Below are 25,894 nucleotides of genomic sequence, written 5' to 3'. Positions count from 1 at the left end.
CCCCGGCACCCACCACATGTGGGAGGCTGACTTTTTTCTTGCCACATTGCAGCCTGCAGGGTGCTCAGGTCCCATCAGTGCGGTGACCTGTGACCTCTGCCCGGCCATGTGCCTCCTCCCTCCTCCTCCTCAGCAATGCTGCAGCCTCCAGGATCCTGGGCCCCTGCTGTAAGTCTTATGCTTTTCTTTCCCCTGTCTCTCTACCTCTTTCCCTTCTATCTATCTATCTATCTATCTATCTATCTCCTATCTATCTATCTATCTATCTATCTCCTATCTATCTATCTATCTATCTATCTATATATCTATCTATCTATCTATCTATCTATCTCCTATCTATCTATCTATCTATCTATCTATATATCAGCTGAAACAGTGCACAACTACTGCCCCCAGCATACCCCAACAGCTAAACAGTGCATAACTACTGCCCCCAGCATACCCAACAGCTGAACAGTGCATAACTACTACCCCCAGCATACCCCAACAGCTAAACAGTGCATAACTACTGCCCCCAGCATACCCCAACAGCTAAACAGTGCATAACTACTACCCCCAGCATACCCAACAGCTAAACAGTGCATAACTACTGCCCCCAGCATACCCAACAGCTAAACAGTGCATAACTACTGCCCCCAGCATACCCCAACAGCTGAAACAGTGCATAACTACTACCCCATCATACCCCAACAGCTAAACAGTGCATAACTACTGCCCCCAGCATACCCCAACAGCTAAACAGTGCATAACTACTACCCCATCATACCCCAACAGCTAAACAGTGCATAACTACTGCCCCCAGCATACCCCAACAGCTAAACAGTGCATAACTACTGCTCCCAGCATACCCAACAGCTAAACAATGCATAACTACTGCCCCCAGCATACCCAACAGCTAAACAGTGCATAACTACTACCCCCAGCATACCCAACAGCTAAACAGTGCATAACTACTACCCCCAGCATACCCCAACAGCTAAACAGTGCATAACTACTGCCCCCAGCATACCCAACAGCTAAACAGTGCATAACTACTGCCCCCAGCATACCTCAACAGCTGAAACAGTGCATAACTACTGCCCCCAGCATACCCCAACAGCTAAACAGTGCATAACTACTGCCCCCAGCATACCCCAACAGCTAAACAGTGCATAACTACTGCCCCTAGCATATCCCAACTGCTAAACAGTGCATAACTACTGCACCCAGCATACCCCAACAGCTAAACAGTGCATAACTACTGTCCCCAGCATACCCCAACAGCTAAACAGTGCATAACTACTGCCCCCAGCATACCCCAACAGCTAAACAGTGCATAACTAGTGCCCCAGCATACCCCAACAGCTAAACAGTGCATAACTACTGCCCCCAGCATACCCAACAGCTAAACAGTACATAACTACTGCCCCCAGCATACCCCAACAGATGAAACAGTGCATAACTACTGCCCCCAGCATACCCCAACAGCTAAACAGTGCACTACTGCCCCCAGCATACCCCAACAGCTAAACAGTGCATAACTACTGCCCCCAGCATACCCCAACAGCTAAACAGTGCATAACTACTGCTCCCAGCATACCCCAACAGCTAAACAATGCATAACTACTGCTCCCAGCATACCCCAACAGCTAAACAGTGCATAACTACTGCCCCCAGCATACCCCAACAGCTAAACAGTGCATAACTACTGCTCCCAGCATACCCCAACAGCTAAACAATGCATAACTACTGCTCCCAGCATACCCCAACAGCTAAACAGTGCATAACTACTGCTCCCAGCATACCCCAACAGCTGAAACAGTGCATAACTACTGCCCCCAGCATACCCCAACAGCTAAACAGTGCACAACTACTGCCCCCAGCATACCCCAACAGCTACACAGTACATAACTACTACCCCATCATACCCCAACAGCTAAACAGTGCACAACTACTGCCCCCAGCATACCCCAACAGCTAAACAGTGCATAACTACTGCCCCCAGCATACCCCAACAGCTAAACAGTGCATAACTACTGCCCCCAGCATACCCCAACAGCTAAACAGTGCACAACTACTGCCCCCAGCATACCCCAACAGCTAAACAGTGCATAACTACTGCCCCCACGGTAAACAGTGTAATTGCCAAATAGGCCAAGTCCAAATTTGCTGTTTTTTAGTGAAGTCACATCCCAGAGAAAAATTCAAAAAGTGATTAAAAGGTCACATATATAACGGGGGGGGGGGGGGGGGTAGATGATTGATAGATACATACATAGATGGTACTTCTATCGGGGGTCGGGGGGGCTGGGGTTTAGGGGTGGAGCTTGTTGTAGTAGGATTTAGTATATTATATCTAAATCCTACAGCCTCCTGTCCCGTTTGTGGATTTATTGTGGGGGGTTGTCTGGAGGGATGGGAGGCTGTGAGATTTAGTCTATGTCACCATTAGGGGGTATCAACAGGGGCGGGGGGGGGGGGGGCGCCAAAAGAAAGTTTCGCACAGGGCGCCATCTACCCTAAGGCCGGCCCTGGCTACACTACATGTTGGTAGAGCAATTGGTAGAGCAGGCTGTCTTTCTCTTTCTGAGCAGAACAGCTCTTTTAGCAGGCTGTCTCCTCTCTGTATAGAAGCTCTTATAGAAGGCTCACTCCCTCTCTGTATAGCATCTCTTATAGCAGACTGTCTCCCTCCCTGTATAACAGCTCTTATAGCAGACTGTCCCCTCTCTGTAGAGCAGCTTTTGTAGTAGGCTGTCTCCCTCTCTGTATAGCATCTCTTGTAGCAGGCTGTCTCCTCTCTGTATAGAAGCTCTTGTAGCAGACTATCCCCTCTCTGTAGAGCAGCTTTTGTAGTAGGCTGTCTCCCTCTCTGTAAAGCAGCTCTTGTAGCAGGCTGTCTCCCTCTCTTTAGAGCAGCTTTTGTAGTAGGCTGTCTCCCTCTCTGTATAGCATCTCTTGTAGCAGGCTGTCTCCTCTCTGTATAGAAGCTTTTGTAGTAGGCTGTCTCCCTCTCTGTAAAGCAGCTCTTGTAGCAGGCTGTCTCCCTCTCTTTAGAGCAGCTCTTGTAGCAGGCTGTCTACTCTCTGTAGAGTAGCTCTTGTAGCAGGCTGCCTCCCTCTCTGTAAAGCAGCTATTGTAGCAGTCTGTTTTCTCTCTGTAGGACAGCTCTTGTAGAAGGCTGTCTCCTCTCTGTAAAGCAGCTCCTTTAGCAGACTGACTCCTTTATGCAAAGCAGCCCTTGTAGCGGGATGTATTCTCTATGTATAGCAGCTCTTATAGCAGGCTGTCTCCTCTCTGCAGAGAAGCTCTTGTAGCAGGCTGTCTCCTCTCTGCAGTGCAGCTTTTGTAGCAGACTCTCTGTATATCAGCTCTTGTATTGGGCTGGCTCTTTGTAGTCGTCCACCACAGTTATTACCTTGCAAACTTGGTTCTGAGTTACCATATTACCATTGGATTTAGGGGCAAGATATGGCACTGAATATACTGCACAGATGACCATCACCGCCTGACCTAATGCTGAGTGCTCTTACAGATCCAAGAGGTGAGGCTAAGCTGCAGATACTACACAGGACACCTCGTCCTGCACCTATTAAAGGGGTTATCCAGCGAAAATCTTTTTCTTTCAAATCAACTGGTATCAGAAAGTTATATAGATTTTTAATTTACTTCTATAAAAAAAAATCTCAAGTCTTCCCATACTTATTAGCTGCTGTATGTCCTACAGGAAATGTTGTTTTATTTTCAGTCTGACACACTGCTCTCTGCTGACATCTCTGGCCGAGACAGGAACTCTGTCTCAGTTTTCTATGAATCCCCATAGAAAACCTCTCCTGCTCTGGACAGTTCCTGTCTCGGCCAGAGATGTCAGCAGAGAGCACTGTGTCAGACTGAAAATAAAAAAACACTTCCTACAGGAAGTAAAAATAAAACAACACTTCCTACAGGACATAATAAGTATGGGAAGACTTGAGATTTTTTAATAGAAGTAAATTACAAAGCCATATAACTTTCTGACACCAGTTGATTTGAAAGAAAAAGATTTTCGCTGGATAACCCCTTTAACCACAAAGGAAAGGTCACAGCATGGCAGGAGCCACAGACCTTCTTATCCTTAAGAAAGATTATCTGCCAAAGATTTAAAGCCAAAGCCAGGAATGGATTTGCAAAGAGGAAAAATCTCAGGCTTTCCTTTATGACCTGATCTCTGTTTATAGTCTGTTCCTGGCTTTGGCTTCAAATCTTTGGCAGATAATCTGTCAGATAATCTTTCTGTGTAAATGGACCCTTAAGGCCCTATTCCACAGACCGATGGAGAAGAGCAAACGAGCGCATTATCAGCTCCTTGTTCCCCGCTTGCCGGCACTGCTACTACATGCGGCGGCAGCGTGCAGGTGAGTGCGGGAGGGGTCGCGGGGAGCTGCCCGGGTGATTGCTAGATTGTCCGGGCAGCCCATAGAGGGTAGCAGCGTCTGCTGCCGCTGCTCCTATTCCACGGAGCTACAGCAGCAGATCGCTGCTACATTAGTCGCTTGTTTTTCAACATGTTGAAAAACAAACGAATGCAACAGTCAGCCGACATGAACGATGTTGGCTGATCGTTGCCTTCTATTCCACGAGACGATTATCGGCTGAAACGACCGATATCGGCTGATAATTGTTCCGTGGAATAGGGCCTTCAGTCTCCTCCTTACATTACAAGTTCATTGTCTACAAGGAGCCAAGATCTTGACTATATATCTTGTGGGTGAGTTCACTTACTTTATTCCTTTACCTCTTTGTACTCTAATGTTTCAGTACTGCAGCTTTGTGGGCATTTCCCAGAGTTGCTTGTTTATTGGGGTTGATAACCCATTTCTATATAATCTAACTGGACGTATGGACATCAAAGAGGAAGAGGGTTCAAATTTGAACAGAGGCAACATCTTCATTAGGATCAGGAATGGTCTTAGCTCTCCCAGTGGCCTCCTTAGGGACACTCATCATCATCATCATCATCACCACCACCACCACCGCAAATCATATAAGGAATTACTGGGAGTTGATGACCTAGGAATGGGACTACTGAGGATCTTACAATAGAAGTTATATGAGATGCTGGTAGTAATAATAATAATAATAATAATAATAATAGGCTTAGCAGAAGGCTACATAGACATTTATTATCACCTCATAGACCTCATAACCCTACCAATTGAATATAGTGCAGATGTTTGGGAAAATTTGGAGCTTATGTCCTTTAACATCAGAACTTCCATCTATGCCCAGACTGTTACTAGATATCAAAGAATATATTGTGTAAATTATATCACAACTAGAGATGAGCACAACTGGAGCATGCTGAAGTCCAATCGTTTGGCATTTGATTAGCGGTGGCTGAAGAAGTTGGATGCAGCCCTAGAGAGCCTATGGCTGTATCTGCTATTATTATTATTATGAAAGCCTATGGCTGTATCCATGTTTTTTCTGACTTTTTAGCACTGAATCCAACTTCTTCAGCCACTGGTATTCAAATGTAGAAGGATCGTACTTAAGCATGATCCAGTTGCGCTCATCTCTAATCAGAACTCCTGATCCAGATCCACACATGTAACAATATTTGCACACACTGATTAATAAATCAAGAGCAAACACAGATGATCCAGGGTGTATTAGCATCAATAGTTTATTGCAAAATTTATGTAGGTAAAAGGTTGTCTAGATTTCTTTTTGGAAACAGCACTGTTCCACGAGCTGTGTCTGGTATTCAAATGAATGGGGTTGAACTGCAGTACTTGTCACAGTCACATGGAAAAGAAGGGCGCTGTTCCAGTGTTACATACTTATCTGGCTGTGCACCAGTAGTGGTCTCCTTTGCGGTGCTACAGGAGCGGTGGTGGAGAGCTGAGTTGTTGCCCCCAGCCGATTGGCCTAGGTGTATTGTGTTTTCATTAACTGACTGGCGGCTGGCCCTGCCATTCAACTTTGCATAGAGGTCTGGGGCTGGACTTCAGCCTCCATAAATATCCTCCCCTGTGTGTTCTTCCTTGCCTGTAATAGAGCCTCAGTACCAGAGTGTCCCTTCACCTAGCGCTTATCCTGATTGAATTTCTGGTTTTCCAATTCCGTTTTTTTGCCTTCCTGACTTTCCCTTTTGACTTACAACTTGTACTGCGCTGACCGTCTGTTACCGACCTTGCTTCCTGACCCCTATTTATTGTGTTTGTTCACCTTGTCCGCGTTCTGTGTTTACACCTGTTCAGGCTAGGGACTGTCGCCCAGTTATCTGCTGCCACTTAGGGCAGTTACGGTAAGTAGGCAGGGGCAGCGGGGCAGATGTCAGTGCTAGGGCCTCCCCTGTCTCATGTCCTACAGTCCCATACCTGACAATATAGTCATGTTTCAAGGCTCTGTAAAGGTTCAGCCTTAAGTATAAGAATGCATGGGGCTCTTCCTGGACTCCACCGACAGATGATGTCAGTGGAGTCCATGTGATCCAAATTAGCAGGAAGCCCCTGTGTACATATGGTAAGTATCTCCTCTTGTCTCCCATTCTACCTGCAGAAGCAATGGTGAGAGGTAACAGCTTGTTTACACTTGTGTTGCTTGGTGGTAGCTTTCTCCGCCGACGGTGCCTGCAGACTTTGGGGGGGGCCCTTGGGGTTTGGTCCTGTGACATTGGGGTTGCTGGGCCATTCCGTGGCCCCCCTTCCCTGCTTGTGCTTGTTTTGCGGGATTTGCGTTCGCTGACCAGCACAGTGTTGTTTGGTTAGGGACTCACGTGTATCAGAGACCTGCACGTGGTACATGAGGCAATATGGTTTGATCAAATTAAATACTAACTTCTGATGTTGGTTTTTAATGTAGCTGAACAAGCTTTCGTGTCAGCCATGGGTGCGATGTGCAGCCATTTCTGTCCTTTAGGCTTGTGGTTATTTATGATGGGATACAGTGCACCTATTCACTACATATTTCACACTGTGACCTTCTATGATCCCTGTTTTTTACATTTTAGTCATTTAGATTTTTTCTCCTAATTTCCATTGTCTAATTGAGAGTTTTCCCAGCTTGTATCTTCATTCTCCCTCTTCATGTCACTGACATACAAAACCCAACCCTGACGGCTGCTCTGATTAACTCTAATGAGAGCTTTATAATCAGCGACGTGCCCCGGAACAGCGGGGGACGGAACAAACACCCAGCGTCATACTTCACCGACTCCTATTGTTTAGAGTTTTTATTCTGTGAAGCCGGGAAGTATGGGGGCATTGGACCTTATACCAGTTTAGTGAGACGTGAACGATGGCGGCAGTAGATATATGTGCAATAACTTCATTGTATATTCTTCCTGTTTGTAGAACCAGAAATTAAAGGCTCTGTTACCCAAATATTCAAACTGGATTTCATTCAACTTTCTAATTTGAAATAGATTTACTTAAGAAAAAAAATATAATTTTTTTTGTACAATATATGTAAAAGTAATGTTAAAAAAAATATGTTAGTTTTGTTTTTGTTTCCTTTTGGAGAAGATGAAGTAGCTTTAGTTTTTTTGCCAATATTTCCATCTTCTTGTTTCCCAGCTTGTATATTTATTCTCCCTCCTCATGTCACTGACATACAAACCCAACCCTGACGGCTGCTCTGATGGACTCTAATGAGAGCCCCGGGTCAGCAGAGGAAGGAACAAATACCCAGCGTCATACTTCACCGACTCCTATTGTTTGGAGTTATTCTGTGAAGCCGGGAGGGGGAAGGGGGCACTGGACCTTATAACAGTTTAGTGATACATAAATGAGGGCGGTAGGAGATATACATGCAATAACTTCATTGTATATTCTTCCCTTATTTGTAGAACCAAAAATTAAAGGTGCCTTTATCTAAATATTCAAACTGGATTTCATCTGATTTTTTAATTTTAAATAGTTTTATTAAAAAAAAAAAAAAGCAGTTACAAAAATGTTTACAATATATGTAAAAATTTTAATAAGAAAGTGTCAATTTTCTTTCTGTTTTCTGTTGGAGAAGAGGAAGTAGATGGGAGCTCTGATAACTCTTAGGATGAGGTAGATGATGACAGCGACACAGGCCGAGAGGAACAGGATGACATCCAGGAGAAACTGCTGATACCAGGGCTGCTGGTAAGAATAGGGCCTAAGATGGCCGCCTCCACCTGACTGGATGATGTGCTCCACCCATCCTAATAGCTGCTTGTCCGGAGGGAATGGACGTGTGCGCATGATGGCCCTTCGCTTCATTGCTGATGTCTTGTAGCTGTGAGAAGAAATTAAGTCACTAAGTAATTTTATCCACATCCGATCTTTTTTTCTGGAGGTGTCTGTGGGAACTTTTGTCCCCTCATTTGTGATAGTAGACACTGGTGTTAGGGAAAGGACAGGCTCACAATCTGAGGTCTGGGTGTTGGATGGGGTTGAGGTCAGGGCTTAGGCCTTTCTCCCCCTCCATACTTTATGGACTAAAACTGTTGTAAGGGGCACTTTGTCCCTAGTACTGTTGTAGCACTGTGTGTCTAGCATTCTTGTAGGGGTGCTGTGTGCCTAGTACTGTTATAGGGGCACTGTGTGCCTAGTATTCTTGTAGGGGCATGGTGTGCCTAGTACTGTTGTAGGGGCACTGTGTGCCTAGTACTGTTATAGGGGCTCTATGTACCTAGTATTCTTGTAGGGGCATGGTGTGCCTAGTACTGTTGTAGGGGCACCGTGTGCCTAGTACTGTTATAGGGGCTCTATGTACCCAGTACTGATGAAGGCGCACTGTGTGCCTAGTACTTTTATAGGGGGAACTGTGTGCCTAGTACTGTTATAGGGGGAACTGTGTGCCTAGTATTCTTGTAGGGGCATGGTGTGCCTAGTACTGTTATAGGGGCTCTATGTACCTAGTATTCTTGTAGGGGCATGGTGTGCCTAGTACTGTTGTAGGGGCACCGTGTGCCTAGTACTGTTATAGGGGCTATATGTACCCAGTACTGATGTAGGCGCACTGTGTGCCTAGTACTTTTATAGGGGGAACTGTGTGCCTAGTACTGTTATAGGGGGAACTGTGTGCCTAGTACTGTTATAGGGGGAACTGTGTGCCTAGTACTGATGTAGGCGCACTGTGTGCCTAGTACTCTTGTAGGGGCACTGTAACAGTATTAGTAAGTAGTAGTATAATTCTATAAGGACTACTCCTGGTCCCACACCATTACAATAGAGTTCCCTACAGGATTAAATCAATGATCAAACCCACCGACGATTTTCTATTACTTCTCGTATGGTGTTTGCAAACTTCTCAGCCTTCATTTGATCTGGTGAAATGAAGGTTCCCAAGTTCCTTGCTTCAACACGGACCATGTTTGCATACTGGTCCCCAAAAAGTGGGATCCCCACCATAGGCACTCCATGGTATACGGCCTCCATCACGCTGTTCATCCCTCCATGTGTCACCAGAAGATGCACTTTAGGATGGCCTAGATTGAATAATCAGATATTGATCACTGACTAAGAAAACAAGAAAAGTAGTTACAAAATTACACAAAGGGGCTTTCCAGGCATAAATAAAAATTTATGTATCGGCTCCCTGCATTAATACTTATTTCCCACCCCTCTGTTCATGTTATCAGATCTTCCAATCCCAGCTATGTTATTGTTCTGATGGTTTCCAAACCTTGGAAGTGGCCAGCCTTAAAGGGGTACTCCAGCAGGGGGGCATTTCTTTCCTGGGACTGGGGAGGAGGTGGCTGAGGGAAACGACGTCCACTCACCTCCACGGTTCCAGCGGCGGGTCCCGCAATGCGGCGCTCCGGTCCCTGGTTCCCGGGTGCTTCCTGGTGTCTGACGCGGGCCCGAGACGTGACGTTACAGGTCCGCTCAGCCAGTCAGTGATGGAGGCGGGATCCGTTTCAAGTCCGCTCAGATCCCGCCTCTGACACTGACTGGCTGAGCGGACCTGAGATGTATCGTCTCGGGCCTGCGTCAGACACCAGGAAGCGGTTGGGAACCGGGGACCGGAGCGCCGCGATGCGGGACCTGCTGTTGGAACCGGGGAGGTGAGTGGATGTTGTTTCCCTCAGCCACCTCCTCCCCGGTCCCAGCAAAAAAATGCCCCCTCCCCCCCCCACTGGGGTACCCCTTTAAGGATGTCATAATGGTAACGTCATCCAAGGGCAGGAACAGGGGTTAAGCACAGGAGGGAGGATCTTCAGTAGAGTCACTGGTGAGATCATCACCATGAGACATGTGGGAGGAGCCTGATGCCAGATGCTAGGGCAGGCTCCTGAGGGGATTAAATTGTTTGGGTGCACAAAGGAGTAAACTATTACTGTCTGGGACACAAAGGAGGGCATGATTACTGTGTGGGACCCAAAGGAGGGCACTATTATTGTGTGGGACCCAAAGGAGGGCACTATTACTGTGTGGGACCCAAAGGAGGGAACTATTACTGTGTGGGACCCAAAGGAGGGAACTATTACTGTGTGGGACCCAAAGTAGGGAACTATAACTATCCGAAGGCACAAAAGAAGAGACTATTACTGAGGCAACAAAAGAGGGATTTTTGGTGTTGGGGGCATAAACAAATCTACTTATACTGTCTGGTGGCACAAAGAAGGGCACTATTATTGTGTGGAGGCACAAAGGACAGCACTATATGTTGTAGTTATTTGTACACTGTTTGTACATAAAATAATAAATGCACATACAATTATGTTTCCATTCTTGAGTCAATTTGAATCATTCTTACCCAACAAATCATTCTGGGACACCCAGTCCATAAGCCTGACATTGTGGGCAACATTCACTCCTTGGGGCCATTCTGACCTCTTATATCTCCAGATGACTTTCTGTGGTATCTTAGCAAATCCGTCATTCATCTCCTTCAGGAATTCCACAAGTGGGAGGGAAGAAATCATCGATCCCAGTGTTACCACTATAAAGCCGGAGTCCCCCGATTCTGCTATAAAGTCTTCCAATTCCTGCACAGTACAAAATAATAATAATAATAATGATAAATTGATAATAATACTATATGGCCCCTACTGACAGCTCTTCCTTGTTCTACCTAACCACAGATCAGTCATTGACTGACTGAATAAATAAAAATAAATTGATTTCATACCTTTTGAAATAAGGTCCTCTAGCAGCTAAGACAGTGTCCGACACAATACTACTTATACAGTATCAGATGTAATATCCCTTATACGGTGTCAGGCACAAAACCCCTTATACAGTTTCAGACACAATACCCCATATAAAGTGTCAGACACAACACCCTGTATACAGTGTCAGGTCTAATACCCCTTATACAGTGTCAGACACAACATCCTGTATACAGTGTCAGGTCTAATACCCTTTATACAGTGTCAGACACAACATCCTGTATACAGTGTCAGGTCTAATACCCTTTATACAGTGTCAGCCACAATACCTCTTATAGAGTATCAGACACAATACCCCACATAAAGTGTCAGCCACAACACCCTTAATACAGTGTCAGACACAATACTCCTTATACAGTGTCAGGCACCATACCCAATATACAGTATCAGACACAATACCCCACATAAAGTGTCAGCCACAACACCCCTAATACAGTGTCAGACACAATACTCCTTATACAGTGTCAGGCACCATACCCAATATACAGTATCAGACACAATATCTCTTATACCGTGCCAGACATAATACCTCTTATACAGTGGCAGGCACCATACACTATATAGAAAGTCAGACACAATACCCTTTATACAGTGTCAGAAACCATACCCAATATACAGTGACAGACAACTGCCTAACTCAATATCCAGAGAAATGGACATTATACTAACTTGAGTTAGCGGCTTTGCTGGCTTGGCCAATAACCCTCCAATACATTGAATATTTGGTAATAGAGGCCGAGGAAACTCTATAGTAAAGTCTACATTGTATATCCAGAGCTCTGCCTTTAAGTGCAGGTCAGCTATGGATGGTCTGGAGCCCAAGGGAAAGTGCTCATCAATAACCTTCTGAAATACCACATCCATTTTCCTCTCTATTATAGGAGATGCCAAGTACATTAAAGTGTTCTTCAAGCGTCCAAAGAAATCCATGTGGTCAGTGAGCTGGGTCTGTAATGATGGCACATAGGACACCGGACCTATTACCCCAACCTTGGCAGCGTTCATAAAGGTCCCAGGGAAGAAGGCGATGTAAGGAACTCCGAGCTTCTCCGCAGCCAGGAAACAGCAGGGATTGGAGCCATCGATGACTGCCAGATCGTATTTTTCTTCCATCAAGAAGTTTAATATATCAGATTGATGCAGAGTAACATTACACTGATAGGAGAGCTCATTTAGAAAGGTCAAGAAGTTGTGTACTCCATGTCTGCAGTGAGAGATACAAAGGAGGATACAGGAACATCTGTGAATGGGGATTCTGATAGCAGCAGGTAAATGTTATTTTATTGTAGAATGAAAAGTTATGTAGATTAACCAAGGAGTTAAACCCACCTACATTCATACACATACACTTCCTGCCCTCTACTACCACCCCTGGGTAATAGTCTCCATGTCTATTCACAGACTAAACATCTCAGGAACTACTCATCTGCCTACATCCATATTTTCCAGGGCTCCCTAGGGCTGCATCCAATTTCTTCAGCCACTGGTAATCAAATGTAGAGTGTTTGGGCATAGAGGAACCCGAACGTGCTCGAGGTTTGCTCATCTCTAGTGCTGTTTCTGGAAGAGAGTGGACATGTTTTTCTAAGCCAGGAAAACCCTTTTAACTGTTCAACATCTATGGTGCGGCCCGTCACCTTCAACAACTTTGAAGTGACTCCATATTACACTAAATGATTATAGGCCGTACTTGGCTGATCACCAACAGTTGCAGACAATAATGGTTGGGTGTAATAGCAAATGTGAAAAGACCATGAACAGCCGACAAGCACAGGAGGAGAGGGGATGGGGAAAATATACTTACCGGAGCGGTCTTTATGTTGTCTTCACTATCGCAGCTCAAATCACTTCTGTAAGTATAATTTCTACACTCCCTTCCCCACCAAAGGAGCACAGTCTGGCTCCCAGGGGGTTAATATCACAGACTGTCACTTTCAGATTAACCAGGTACCCTCTGTGCCGAGTGGGGGGCACCTGGTTTAATATTTAAGTATCCCATTGATTTAAATGGGGGTCGTTACTTGATTCGAGCACTCGAGCATTGGAAAATACTCAACTCGAGTAACAGGCATTCGAGTATTTTGGTGCTCGCTCATCTCTACTAAGGACGAGTTCCCACATACTCCCCACCAATGTGCTACAATGGTGCCCCCATACACCGAGCACAGAGCACTGCAGGTTATCAATGGCCTAAGAGCTCTCATGTGTATTTGCGGTACCTGACCCTTCCCCAGTGCGATCAATTTTTTTTTACAAAGTTAAAAAAAACATTAAACTTGGTATTCTGTAATAAAGTATACAAAAGCCCCTTTAAGTAGTTATATATAGGACCAAATCATCCTCTTGCCGTACACTTCCTACAGGTATAGTAGATCCCTAGTACAGACTTACTGGCCCAGGAGATATTCCTTTTGACTTTTACCAAAAACAGCATTGTATTCCCGTATATATTCTTCCCCCAGTGAGTATGTGGAGACGGGGTAGGGGCTCTGCTGGGCCTGGCGACCTATAATGTGAACATATTGTGACCATCAGTAAATAAGTTAGATGTAAAATAATTCACAATGATTATTGTCCTGTCCTACATTACACAGTAAAACTATTGACATGAATGGACACCATGTAATGCTTTATTTCTCCTATAGTGGCGCTGCAGAGAAATTAAACACTTACTGCCAGGCCTCTCCATAGGTTACAGCTGATTGCTGGGGGTCCTAGCAGGGGGATCTCTCCCTTTTCTGTCAGAAAGGTCAGCAAATCCACTGTGCCACTTATTCAACCCCCTCCCCATTCCATTGCTACCCTTAACTCACTTAACACACAGTACCATCCTGGCCTGTATGGTGACCAGGGGAGGGAGGCAAAGGAATAGGGAGAAGTGAATTGCTAAACATCTGGTCTGAAATCTATACAGAGGTAGTTTGGGGGTCTGGAAAGAAGAGCTTGCAACTGCACTTCCAATCTGTCCACTGGGTGGTGATGTTTTTCTACAGGATCGTACATAACTCAATCAATCGATCTGACCTGGAAGCATTCCATCTGCAATTTGTTGAAACATCCTCACTTGATGGCCATTGTGGTGAAGTATACGGGAGATCTCATCCATCAGCAGGTAATGACTACCACCTATAAAGAAAAGAGCATATGTACAAAATCTACAAAACACACCAGGACAGGTATATGGTACTAATCATCTCATGGTTTATACAGCAAGTTGACCTATAGAGATCATACACTTACTTAGGGTGGGTTCACACTGAGGAATTCTTGTGGATAAATTCCGCGGAATTCCGTCGCCTGTTAGCGCGCACGGCCGCATGCCTTTCCGGCGGCTCCATAGACACCATTCTATGGGCCGTCTGATTCCGCATTTGTGGTAACCCAGAGCAATTAATTTCTGCCCAAAGTAAGGTAGAATGAGGTGTCCTTAGGTTTGACTCTGTGGTGTGGTGTATTTTACTGCAGAAGCTTCCTCTAATTTCTGCAATTCAGAAAACTTCAGTCATTAGGTCCACCCTGCTACAGAGACCTTCTGCACAGGCCCGAGTGTATGTGAGACCCTCAGCTCTGCCTAACCTATTCCTCAGTAAGCTGCTCATAAAGATAGAAGAATTGAGAGGACCAAAGAGCACTGAAAGCTACCACAGATCTCACAATTAACTCCTGGTGTTGGATCCTCCTGACTGCATATTGCCATCTTATGCAACTGTAGGAACTGTACCAAGGTTTTACCTCAAGTAAAGTACCTTATTGCTTCCATCCTACAAGTGTGTGGACATTGCTTACTTCAAGGTAAATATTACTTTGCTTCTCCTGTGAGTGTGCTGAGAGGCCAGGCCACCATAACATCCTCGGACCCCACCGTGACAAGTAGGTTCCAGTTAGGCCCCAGTTGCACCATAACACCCAGCAACCCCTCACAGTTACACCAGGATACCGCACATTCCGCCAAAAGAATTGACACGTCAATTCTTTCAGCGGATAGCGGAATCAGCTGGCCCATAGAATGGTGTCTATGGAGACGGCGGAAGGGCGCACGGCTGTGCGCGCGTACAGGCAACGGAATTCCGCAGAATTTTTCTGCGAGAATTCCTCAGTGTGAAGCCACCCATATTGTGGAATTGTATACATCTTATCTGAAGTGATCTGATGACTTATTGTTACCTCCTGAGCCCATCAGGCTGAATAATAAAGTCATATATGCAGTTACATGGCAGCACATGGGTCCCGTAAAATAATAATGTTATCTGTACTCCCCTACATAGGGAGCATACATTACAACTTTCAAGGTGTTCACCCCAATACTTCTCCAGTAGTGTTGAGTGAACTGACAAAATGTTCGAGTTTGGCTTACTTTGCAGAACCAGAAAATTTTGACAGGTTTGCTGAACACTATTCTTTAACAGTCAGATAGGAAACTGCAGCTTAACTTTTGTGAGAATCTTACTTCTGTACCCATTGGGAGTCAACCATTAAAGGGGTACTCCAGCGAGGGGGCACTTTTTTGCTGGGACCGGGGAGGAGGTGGCCGAGGGAAAAGACGTCACCTCCCCGGTTCCAGAGGCGGGTCCCACATGGCGGTGGTCCGGTGCCCGGCTCCTGGCAGCTTCCGGGTGTCTGACGCGGGCCCGAGACGTGACGTCTCAGGTCCTCTCAGCCACTCAGTGAAGGAGGCGGGATCCCGCCTCCTTCACTGAGTGGCTGAGACGTCACGTCTCGGGCCCGTGTCAGACACCGAGAAACAGCCGGGCACCGGAGCACCGCGATGCGGGACCCGCCTCTGGAATCGGGGAGGTGAGTGGATGTCTTTTCCCTCAGCCACCTCCTCCCCGGTCCCACTGGAGTACCCCTTTACAGTTTCCTTTAAGATCTTCAAGGCCAGAGGAAGGAATTATGCAAGCACCAGGGGTTCCTCCACCATAGGCACCATTGTACTGCTGTGAACAGGGGGTTATCCATACAAGAGCTTGTGAAGGGTTTACATTGCCAAGCTTATAACATATTGGGTGCACGTAAGGACTACAACTACCAGCATACTTCCACTGGCCCCAGGGTCACCAGCATTATTAGCCTAGTATAGAGTTAATTTACCAAACCACACCTAGTTATCAGTATCACCTACTGCACCACCCATTACACAATGAGGCACTGCTGCTTGACCTTTACCTTGGAAGCTGCCTGCAAGTACTGCACTATAGCTTCACCCCTCACACATTAGGCTCTGTGGAAACAATAGAGCCAACATTACATTCCTCCTGGAATTGTCACCAATGCCTGGCCAGAGTGGGTCTATTGAGTATTGGTACCTGGGCCAGGGGGGTGAGGAGCAGTGAATATAAGCAGCAGTCGAATCCATGGTCAACATTTTTTTTGCTCCTGGTCTGAATTGATGAAGGGCACTGGGTAGAGCTCTAGGTACAGTAACGGAGCTGCCTGGGGTAGTAGAAGTAGTGGTGGCAATAGCAGGACGACAATATCAAATGTTGGGAGTGTTGTGCTACTGTTGAGGCTAGGAATGGCTGCAGAAGAGATGATCAGAAGATATCTAGGCAGTGTACTTTGCAGTTATCTGGGAAGACACAATGGCGGTCTAGGCCAGACGGAGAAGAAAAACAATGTTCATGACTCCAGAGATGAGGTATCTGAATAGTTTGCAGGGTGCCGTTACTCTGTAGAACTGGTATTTAGCCATTACACCTTTGATGGACATCACAGACCCACACCCAATTCAAGGACCTTAAGGGTACGTTCACATGGGTCACATGTAAAACAATTTATAAGAGTATTAGCAACATGAAAGGGACTTCAAGAAAATGTTTCCAAACACCAGAAAAGAGCAAATTGCATATCTATGGGGTCCCCATTGTAGCAGTTGTGGGTGTCCAAGAACAGTTACTATGGGAAGTGTCAGCAGATCTTTAAGGTGGAGTCATGTCTTACCTATAAAGCTGATGGTCAGGATCTTGGCCGCCTGCAGAAGTGGAAACTGTGACAAAAACAATAGGAAACCAGCGAGCTCCTTATTCCTGGCCATTCTCCTACTTATCTGCAGGCTGTATAGTCTGGGAGAGAGAGTGGTGTCCGGTTATGTGTGGGCGTGTCCACTGCTTAACCGCGCCCCTTCTATTGACATAACAAATATCAATAAAAGATACACAGGATTCCAGCTTTATTTATTGCATGAGCTACAAATACAGCCTACAATCATCCAACACATTGTAGACGCATATCCATAGTATCTGCTGATGTACTAATACGTCATATGTATTTTGTAACGCCATCTCTACATGCAGGAAATGTGCCCTATGTTTACAGGCGTTTCTGCCTTTGTACTATTTTTATTATTTTTGCACTACTTTTGTGTTGTTCCTATGATGAGTGAGAAGGGAGCCAACGCATTTCACATAGGCCCATGCACTTACATATACATACATACGTACATATACGTGGCAGGGGGCTGCTTTAGCCCTAATTCTCTGTAAGCAGCTCTTATGGGGAGAGACCTCGCTTTGTAGAGTGTAAGCTCTTATGGGAAGGCACCCCTCTCCTGTAGAGTGTAAGCTCTTATGGGCAGAGTCCTCTCTCCTGTAGAGTGTAAGCTCTTATGGGCAGGGACCTCTCTCCTGTAGAGTGTAAGCTCTTATGGGCAGGGTCCTCTCTCCTGTAGAGTGTAAGCTCTTATGGGCAGGGACCTCTCTCCTGTAGAGTGTAAGCTCTTATGGGCAGAGTCCTCTCTCCTGTAGAGTGTAGGGTCTTATGGGCAGGGACCTCTCTCCTGTAGAGTGTAAGCTCTTATGGGCAGGGTCCTCTCTCCTGTAGAGTGTAAGCTCTTATGGGCAGGCACCCCTCTCCTGTAGAGTGTAAGCTCTTATGGGCAGGGTCCTCTCTCCTGTAGAGTGTAAGCTCTTATGGGCAGGGTCCTCACTCCTGTAGAGTGTAGGCTCCTATGGGCAGGGTCCTCTCTCCTGTAGAGTGTAAGCTTTTATGGGCAGGATCCTCTCACCTGTGGAGTGTAAGCTCTTATGGGCAGGGTCCTCTCTCCTGTAGAGTGTAAGCTCTTATGGGCAGGGACCTCTCTCCTGTAGAGTGTAAGCTTTTATGGGCAGGATGCTCTCTCCTGTAGAGTGTAAGCTCTTATGTACAGGGTCCTCTCTCCTGTAGAGTGTAAGCTCTTATGGGCAGGGACCTCTCTCCTGTAGAGTGCAAGCTCTTATGGGCAGGAACCTCTCTCCTGTAGAGTGCAAGCTCTTATGGGCAGGGTGCTCTCTCCTGTAGAGTGTAAGCTTTTATGGGCAGGATGCTCTCTCCTGTAGAGTGTAAGCTCTTATGGGCAGGGTCCTCTCTCCTGTAGAGTGTAAGCTCTTATGGGCAGGGACCTCTCTCCTGTACAGTGTAAGCTCTTATGGGCAGGGACCTCTCTCCTGTAGAGTGTAAGCTCTTATGGGCAGGGACCTCTCTCCTGTAGAGTGTAAGCTTTTATGGGCAGGATGCTCTCTCCTGTGGAGTATAAGGGCTTATGAGTAGGGTCCTCTCTCCTGTAGAGTGTAGGGTCTTATGGGCAGGGTCCTCACTCCTGTAGAGTGTAAGCTCTTATTGGCAGGATCCTCTCACCTGTGGAGTATAAGGGCTTATGAGTAGGGTCCTCTCTCCTGTAGAGTGTGGGCTCTTATTGTAGTTTCCCAGTACAGGTGTGCCACTAAGCTTTATTCCAACTGTAAAAAGGTAACTCTGTCACACTCTGGGATGATGAGTGTCATTTTGCACCATCACCACTTGGTGTCTCACTCTCCCCTGTCTTTGTGTGTGTTTTACTGTTGTTGATCTGTCCAATCACTGGCTTGGGTGCCTCACACTCTCTTCACTCCTACACCTCACTCTTTCTAGCATTTTCCCCACCAATAGGAGGTTAGTCCTGGTCACCCCTATTTAGGAGAGTTATGGCCCCCAAGACAGCCTGCTAACCTACTCAACTCACTTCTTTAACCTTTTCAACTTCATGAAGGTCTAGGTGGCAGAGCCCATATATAATGAGGGGCTTAGAGCAGTTACTCCACAGCAAGAGATACCCTTAGTAACTTCTCTCCACTATGAGATGGAGGTGCTGATCCTGAAAAGAAGCCCCTCCCCCTTCCCCCATTAATTTAGGATGCACAGAGATGGGTTTTATAAGCCAGACAACCCCTTTAAGTGTTTTTTTTTTTTTATTAACCAAAACTACCAAATCTTGGAAAAAGTTTTTGCACAGTGGAGACACTGATTACATAAATACTAGTTTTGTTTCTGTTTCCTGTTGGAGAAGATGAAGTGGATGAGACCTCTCATAACTCTCAGGATGAGGTAGATGATGGCAGCGACACAGGCCGAGAGAAACAGGATGACATCCAGGAGAAACTGCTGATACCAGGGCTGCTGGTAAGAATAGGGCCTAAGATGGCCGCCTCCACCTGACTGGATGATGTGCTCCACCCATCCTAACAACTGCTTGTCCGGAGGGAATGGATGTGAGCGCAGGATCACACTCTGCTTCATCACCGACGTCTTGTAGCTGTGAGAAGAAAGGACGTTATTAGTGTATTGGTATGTTGTAATGTTTCTAGAAGATTATTCCACTGACATTAGTGATTGTAAAGGAGTTCACTCATCTTTATTTACCAGAGCAACATGGCGTCTATATGGGATGTATTAAGTACTTTAGAGACTTCTAGATCTATCATTCTCATCTCTGACTTTTGGGTACATTATCCAGACTATCACTTACCTTTTGTTTCCTACTATATTACGGATCGCATCCGCAAAGTTTTCTGCCATGATTTCAGTAGCTGGAATATATTCTCCCATACGTTTTGCTTTAACACGAATCAGGTTGTTAAACTGATCTCCGAAAAGTGGGATCCCTAAAACGGGGACCCCATGGTACACGGCCTCCATCATGCTGTTCATTCCACCATGTGTCACTAGGAGGCGTATCTTTGGATGTCCTGTAATAGAACACAATGGACTCTAAACTAAGGGGGTGGTGAGAGAGCCCCTAGTCATAGAAGTCACCATGTTTTGTATTTTGAGCGGTATGTTTCTTACCTAGTAGATCATTCTGGGCCACCCAGTCCAGGAGTCTGACATTGGGGGCTACCTCCAGCCCTTCTGGCCAATCGGATGCCTTATATCTCCAGATCACCTTCTGCGGGATCTTAGCAAATGCAGAATTTATTTCCTTCACAAGATCCATCCTAGGGATTGAAGATAACATAGAACCCAGTGTCACCATTATGAACCCAGACTCTGCGGATTCCGCTATGTAGTCTTCTAGATCCTAGAAATGGAAGAGAAGTAGAAAATATTCAGTAGTCAGATGAGTAAAGGCCCTATTCCATGGAACTTTTTCGAACGATTATCGTTCATAAAATCGTTTAAACGACCGCTCGTTAACAATATTCGTTCTGTGGAATAGCTGTAAACGAGCGACCGACAACAGCAAAAACGTCGTTGAGTCGTTCACTATTTTTTTTCCAACATGTCGAAAAAAAATCGTTGGTCTTTCAACAATAATTTGCTAATCTTTTCGTTGAATAAAAAATCTTTCAGTCGTTCTTGAAATGTCTACCTACATTTCCCCACGTTTTAAAACGACCATGTAACGATGTAACGACCGCAAAAAAATCGTTACACTAGAGATATCTTTCACGTTCCCACACATATTATGTGTTATCGTTCGCTTAAAAAAATCGTTAAGTGCTCGTTAACGAGCGGTCGTTGGAGCGAGTCTATGAACGATAATCGTTCTGTGAAATAGGGCTATAAGTGTAAGAATCACATTGTCTGCAATCTATACATATATAGTCACTGTCACCCCTTTAACTGTAAAATCCTAAAAATTATGTAAAGTACCATGATCCTAACCACATGTATTGTGGCCCCTCTCAACAGTGCACAGTATGGAGCCAAATCCTGGCCTGTATGGTTTAGTGGCAGGTTCCATATTATGGACCTCTTATCAAACTAAAGCTGACTCCCCCACTTTACAGTCAGACAGAGAACTCCAGCACAGTCCTCTCTATCCCTTCCCTGCGCTCATTTCTATGATCATAAAGAGAGCTGTGTGGTCATACAGTTACACATGCACAGTCCTCTCTATCCCCACTCTGCACTGATCTCTATGATCATAGAGAGAACTGTGTGGCCATACAGTTACACATGCACTGTCTGCTCTATTCCCTCCCTCTACTCATCTCTATGATCATTAAAAGAACTGTGTGGCCATACAGTTACAGATGCACAGTCCTCTCTATCCCCTCCCCACACTCATCCCTATGATCATAATGAGAACTATGGAGTCATACAGTTACAGCTGCACAGTCCTCTATACCCCCTCCCAGCACACATCTCTATGATCATAGAGGCAGGGCCGATTCTGGGTTTTCTGCTGCCTGAGGCGAAACCTGAAATGGCCATACAGTTACAGCTGAACAGTCCACTCTATCCCCTCCCTGCACCTATCAAGCCCTTTACTGTGATAAACCAGGAGAAATACTAATAGTAACCTACTCATGTATACAAAGCAAACTTATTTTATCACAAACTTATTTTAGTGTCCTAATTTTGGTTCACTAGACCCATGATGTCCCCTACTTCAGTATATAACCAGCCAAGCTGCTTTATTTGCTCATACTCACTTGTGACACTGGATTTGCCGGCTTGGCCCGTAACCCTCCGATACACAGAATATGAGGAAGGAGAGGACGTGCAAATTCAATGCTAAAATCCACATTGTAAATCCAGAGTTCTGCTTTATGGTAGAGGTCAGATAATGATGGTCTAGAGTCAGCAGGAAAATGGCGCTCAGCGATGTCATTGAATATCGCCTGTACACTGTTTTCTGCTATGTAGGAGCCAATATACATAAGAGTGTTCTTCAAGCGTTCCATAAAGTTCATACGGTCGGTGAGCTGTGATGCGAATGTCGGCACGTAGGATGGAGGACTCGGCAATCCAACAGCTATGGCATTGCCAATATTTCCAGAAAAGATGGAGATATAAGGAATGCCCAACTTTTCGGAGATAAAAAAGGTGCAAGGGTTGAATGCATCTATTATGGCAATGTCGTATTGTTCTTTCTTCAGGAAGTCCAGAATATCAGTCTGGTTCATAGAGATTCGGCACTGGTTTGCAAACACGTTCATCAGGTTAATGAAAAACTGGAACCCAGCCCTGAAAGAATGAAAAAATTACTCTGCAGAATGCGAATCCTGAAAACTCCACCCTGGCCGCCATGTTTAATGCTTTCCCTATGGCCTTGTATCACAATTTTTTTACTGTCTATAGTAAGTGCCATATACATCGTATGAATTTTCCTTCCATTCCTATAACATACTTGCCCATGAAAAACTCTTTCTGATACTCAGTGAAAAACTTGTCAAATTCTTTTAGGGTTTTCTCATCCAAGGAATAGGTGGACACTGGATATGGAGTGGACGGCATCTTGTAGCCTTAAAGAAAACAGGTCATGTATTGGTTAAAGGGAAGGTCATATGTATGGAATTTCAGTTTCAATGATAAAGTGTGTCACCCAGTTGTATAGACCTGGTAGTGTGCCATCCCCAATCTGACGAAACATTCTGACCTCATGTCCATTGTCCTGAAGAATACGGGAAACATCATCCATCAGGAGATAATGACTTCCACCTGAAGAAGAACAAAATAGTAGATGGTTAAACCTCCTGGGATTGACCTTGGGAGTTTTCACTAGAATTGGTCATTAAATTAGTTTCGGACTTGATGTTTTATTTGGATTTGGCCCTACAGTCCCTGAGCTATGACCAGAGAGCCCAGTCCTTGCAGAGTATGGAGTATGCATAGTATCACCACTTAGCTCCATGGACCATACAGTACATGGCTGTTTACTGTACAGGAGCTGGGACTCTTATAGAAATGACAGGAGTCCCTGCAAACTACATAGTTTGTGAGGTGCTCTATGATGAAAACTACATACTGAGCAAGAGGCACAGTTTGTATATCTCTTGCTCAGTGCAAGTATTGCCACCTAAACCTTGCAAGAACTGTAAGCAGAGATGCAAAGCATATCTATGCTTACTGTAGAGGAGCAGGAACACATATTGAAATGGCAGAAGCCCCAGCTCTTCTTTGTGGAACAATAAAAATCATCTCACTCATGTGTTCAGGCCTTGAATACTATTTTGATCTGCAGCCTCTAGAGCTCACTAAATAGTAAGGATGTTAAAGAGGTCAAGACCAGGGCACATTCAGTAGCGGGGAATGGGTGAGTATTTGTACAGCTGAGTGGACAGGCATACTGTCTACGTCTGTCCTGCTAAGTCAAAGCCATAGAATTCTGATTTGGACAAATCCTAATGATTTACTCCTGAGGTGTAGCTTCTATCTAGACCGATGTCTCCATGGTAACAGACTACAACCTTTGTGTAGTCTGATCCTGCAGTCATGCTGATTGGATTGTGGTTGTAAATGTTTTCATAGACCTAAAGATGTTCTATGGTTGAGAAAACCCATTTCCAAGTATTTTCTAGGTGTTTTACATGGGTGGGGACACAATTAAGGACCTTCATCTTTTCTTTTAAAGGTTCTTTTGGCCTTCATGGCCTCCCGGAATGGGGTTTTATCCTCTCAGATGCTGGAAGAGGTTGTCAAGCTTGACAAATTAAATCCGCATTGTGATGTGAATACTTGATCCCACTGATCACTAGACCCAGTGGGAAGAAACACTTGCTTTCTCTTCCCTTTTTGTCCTCAGCCTCAAGCTTCTCCCCACCGACTATCTAAAACACACCCCTGCCATTCCATGTGGCTGTGTCAGGTACTGCAGTTCTGCCCCAATGACCAGAATACCAGACACATCCCATGAACTGACAAGGTGTTTCTGGCAGAAAACGGCAACCCAACTACCTACTGAAAATTTTTTACACCCTATATGATAAATATTTGCTTTTGATTTGAAAACTGTATGTGCAAATATCACAATATACATAGAGACTGGTGTGTGGCTGTAGTCTATACAATACACTCTTTATAATCAGTAACCTCGAGGAAGAAAGGGGGGGGGGGGTATGATGGATATAAGGACAAAAATCATCTACCTTGTGGAAAGCAATAACCTTCCAAAATAGAAATATCCCCTCAATCATCTGTGCAGTGCCAAAATACCACCATACAGCGCTCAAGTAATAACCAACATACAGTGAACAAGTAATTTAACAACAGTGTTATACAATTATTATTGAGAGTTTATTGTTCACATAGGCCATCACCATCAGATTTGTGGGGTCCAATTCCCAGCACCCCCACAACCAGCTGGTTGCTGTGGCGTTTCTTGATTTACTTGCCACAGCTCCATACCTTTTGTAGAGGCCGTGTCTGGTATTGCAGCTTACCCTCATTCGCTAGAACGGGACTGAGCAGAAAAAACCTACACTTTCGTCTCAACCAGCTGGTCAGTGGGGGTGCCAGGAGTTGTACCTTAACAGATCTGATGCTTATGACCTATTCTAAGGATAAATCAACAATATCAAGGTCCCAGAAAATCTCTTTAAGATTTGTATTGGTGGTGATGAGCATCTCTAAGAAGCCCCCTTCAGCAGGAAAAGGCCGGTCCGGATGTCTATGCAGATGTTGCCCCTGGTCAGATTTGAACCCTTTGCCCCTAAGACATCCATATGTCCTATAATATTGTAATATTATTGAGCAAAGAAAGAAAAAGAGGTGAAGAAGTAAAGTAAGTGAACTCACCTACAAGACATATAGTCAAGATCTTGGCTCCTTGTGGACAGTGAGCATGTAACATCAGGAGGAGGATAAGGATTAGAAGGTTCCTGGCTCCTGCCATGACTTATTCTGATGTCTGCTCTGTGGTTAATAAGAGTACAGTGAAGGCTACACACTACAGGAGTGTCCTAAGCTTGGAACCATGTCAAGTGTGCACAGCATTAGGCCAAGAGGTAAAGATTATCTATGGAGTAGATTCAGCCCCGTATCCCGCCCATGGGTGCACTGGGTGCAAGGTAACTTACTATGGTGTTAAGCTAACAAATACAAGAGAGGCAAAGAACACTATTTAGGATTATGTATGTGCAAGAGTGGAGAATGACTATAAGAGATCGCCCCTCTCTGGGGGACACAGCACGTCCACAAATTGTACAAATAACCCAATGATTTAAATTAGGACTGTGTAATTCTTCATGTACCCTGTGGTGGCGCTGGAGGAAAACTGAATACTTGCTAATGGACCTCCCACATGTTATAGCTGATAGCTGGGGTCTCTGCAGCCAGAGAAAACTGAGGATTCATCTAATAAAATGTTGTGACTCGTATAGAACTTTTACTCCCTAAATCGATCTTGTTGCGCAGTAGTCGTGAAAATGCTTTCATCCTGGGACGCAACATGTTTCTATTATGTGCACCTCAAACACTATAAACAGTAGGGTGGAGAAATGTGGGGAAATTAAAGGTTTATTCAGGCAGAGCTGCTCCTTCTGTGGCAAGATGAGTATCTCGCCTCAGGCAGCAGATTACACAGGTCCTGAAGAAGCAGAAAATTCCCGGCTGATAGTAAATGGGCAAGTGGACACTATAAGATCATTTGTCCGATTCTGTGGCCTAAATGTATATTACAATTCACTTTCATTGAGTCGAGGTATAATATCTTACACAAAGGACAAGAGTGGCTCTGTTTCTGAAAGGAATGAAGCTATGCTTTTCTCATTCTGGATAACCCCTTTAGTAGACCCTTGTAAACCTGCTAGTATTCAGCAGCCCTAT

General features: G+C 45.1%; 2 protein-coding genes across 5 annotated transcripts; both read right to left on the bottom strand.

Moving 5' to 3' along the window:
- Positions 1-7,863: 7,863 nt before the first annotated feature.
- Positions 7,864-18,738, bottom strand: LOC138786231 (UDP-glucuronosyltransferase 3A1-like). 3 transcript variants are annotated; one of them, XM_069963068.1, is made up of 7 exons: positions 18,722-18,738; positions 14,135-14,236; positions 13,502-13,616; positions 11,780-12,314; positions 10,696-10,927; positions 9,205-9,424; positions 7,864-8,229 (listed from the first exon to the last, which is right to left on the bottom strand). In XM_069963068.1, exons 2-7 carry the CDS (start codon positions 14,214-14,216, stop codon positions 7,953-7,955), a joined length of 1,461 nt encoding a protein of 486 aa, XP_069819169.1. In that variant the 5' UTR covers positions 14,217-14,236; positions 18,722-18,738; the 3' UTR covers positions 7,864-7,952. The 3 variants fall into 3 exon arrangements, with proteins under 3 accessions (XP_069819169.1, XP_069819167.1, XP_069819168.1); XM_069963066.1 differs by lacking the exon at positions 18,722-18,738 and adding an exon at positions 17,051-17,165; XM_069963067.1 differs by lacking the exon at positions 18,722-18,738 and adding an exon at positions 16,277-16,305.
- Positions 18,739-19,305: 567 nt separating this feature from the next.
- LOC138786230 (UDP-glucuronosyltransferase 3A1-like) lies at positions 19,306-24,980 on the bottom strand. Of its 2 annotated transcripts, none has more exons than XM_069963064.1 (7): positions 24,866-24,980; positions 22,688-22,789; positions 22,479-22,593; positions 21,781-22,315; positions 20,189-20,420; positions 19,869-20,088; positions 19,306-19,655 (listed from the first exon to the last, which is right to left on the bottom strand). In XM_069963064.1, the coding sequence occupies exons 1-7, from the start codon at positions 24,960-24,962 to the stop codon at positions 19,379-19,381; spliced, it is 1,578 nt and encodes a 525-aa protein (XP_069819165.1). In that variant the 5' UTR covers positions 24,963-24,980; the 3' UTR covers positions 19,306-19,378. The 2 variants fall into 2 exon arrangements, with proteins under 2 accessions (XP_069819165.1, XP_069819166.1); XM_069963065.1 differs by having other exon boundaries at positions 24,870-24,958.
- Positions 24,981-25,894: the final 914 nt, after the last annotated feature.

Source organism: Dendropsophus ebraccatus, chromosome 3, assembly GCF_027789765.1.
Source record: "Dendropsophus ebraccatus isolate aDenEbr1 chromosome 3, aDenEbr1.pat, whole genome shotgun sequence".
NCBI classification, from domain to species: domain Eukaryota; kingdom Metazoa; phylum Chordata; class Amphibia; order Anura; family Hylidae; genus Dendropsophus; species Dendropsophus ebraccatus.
Note: the sequence above shows the minus strand (reverse complement) of the source record. Positions and strands in the feature narration are given on the sequence as shown.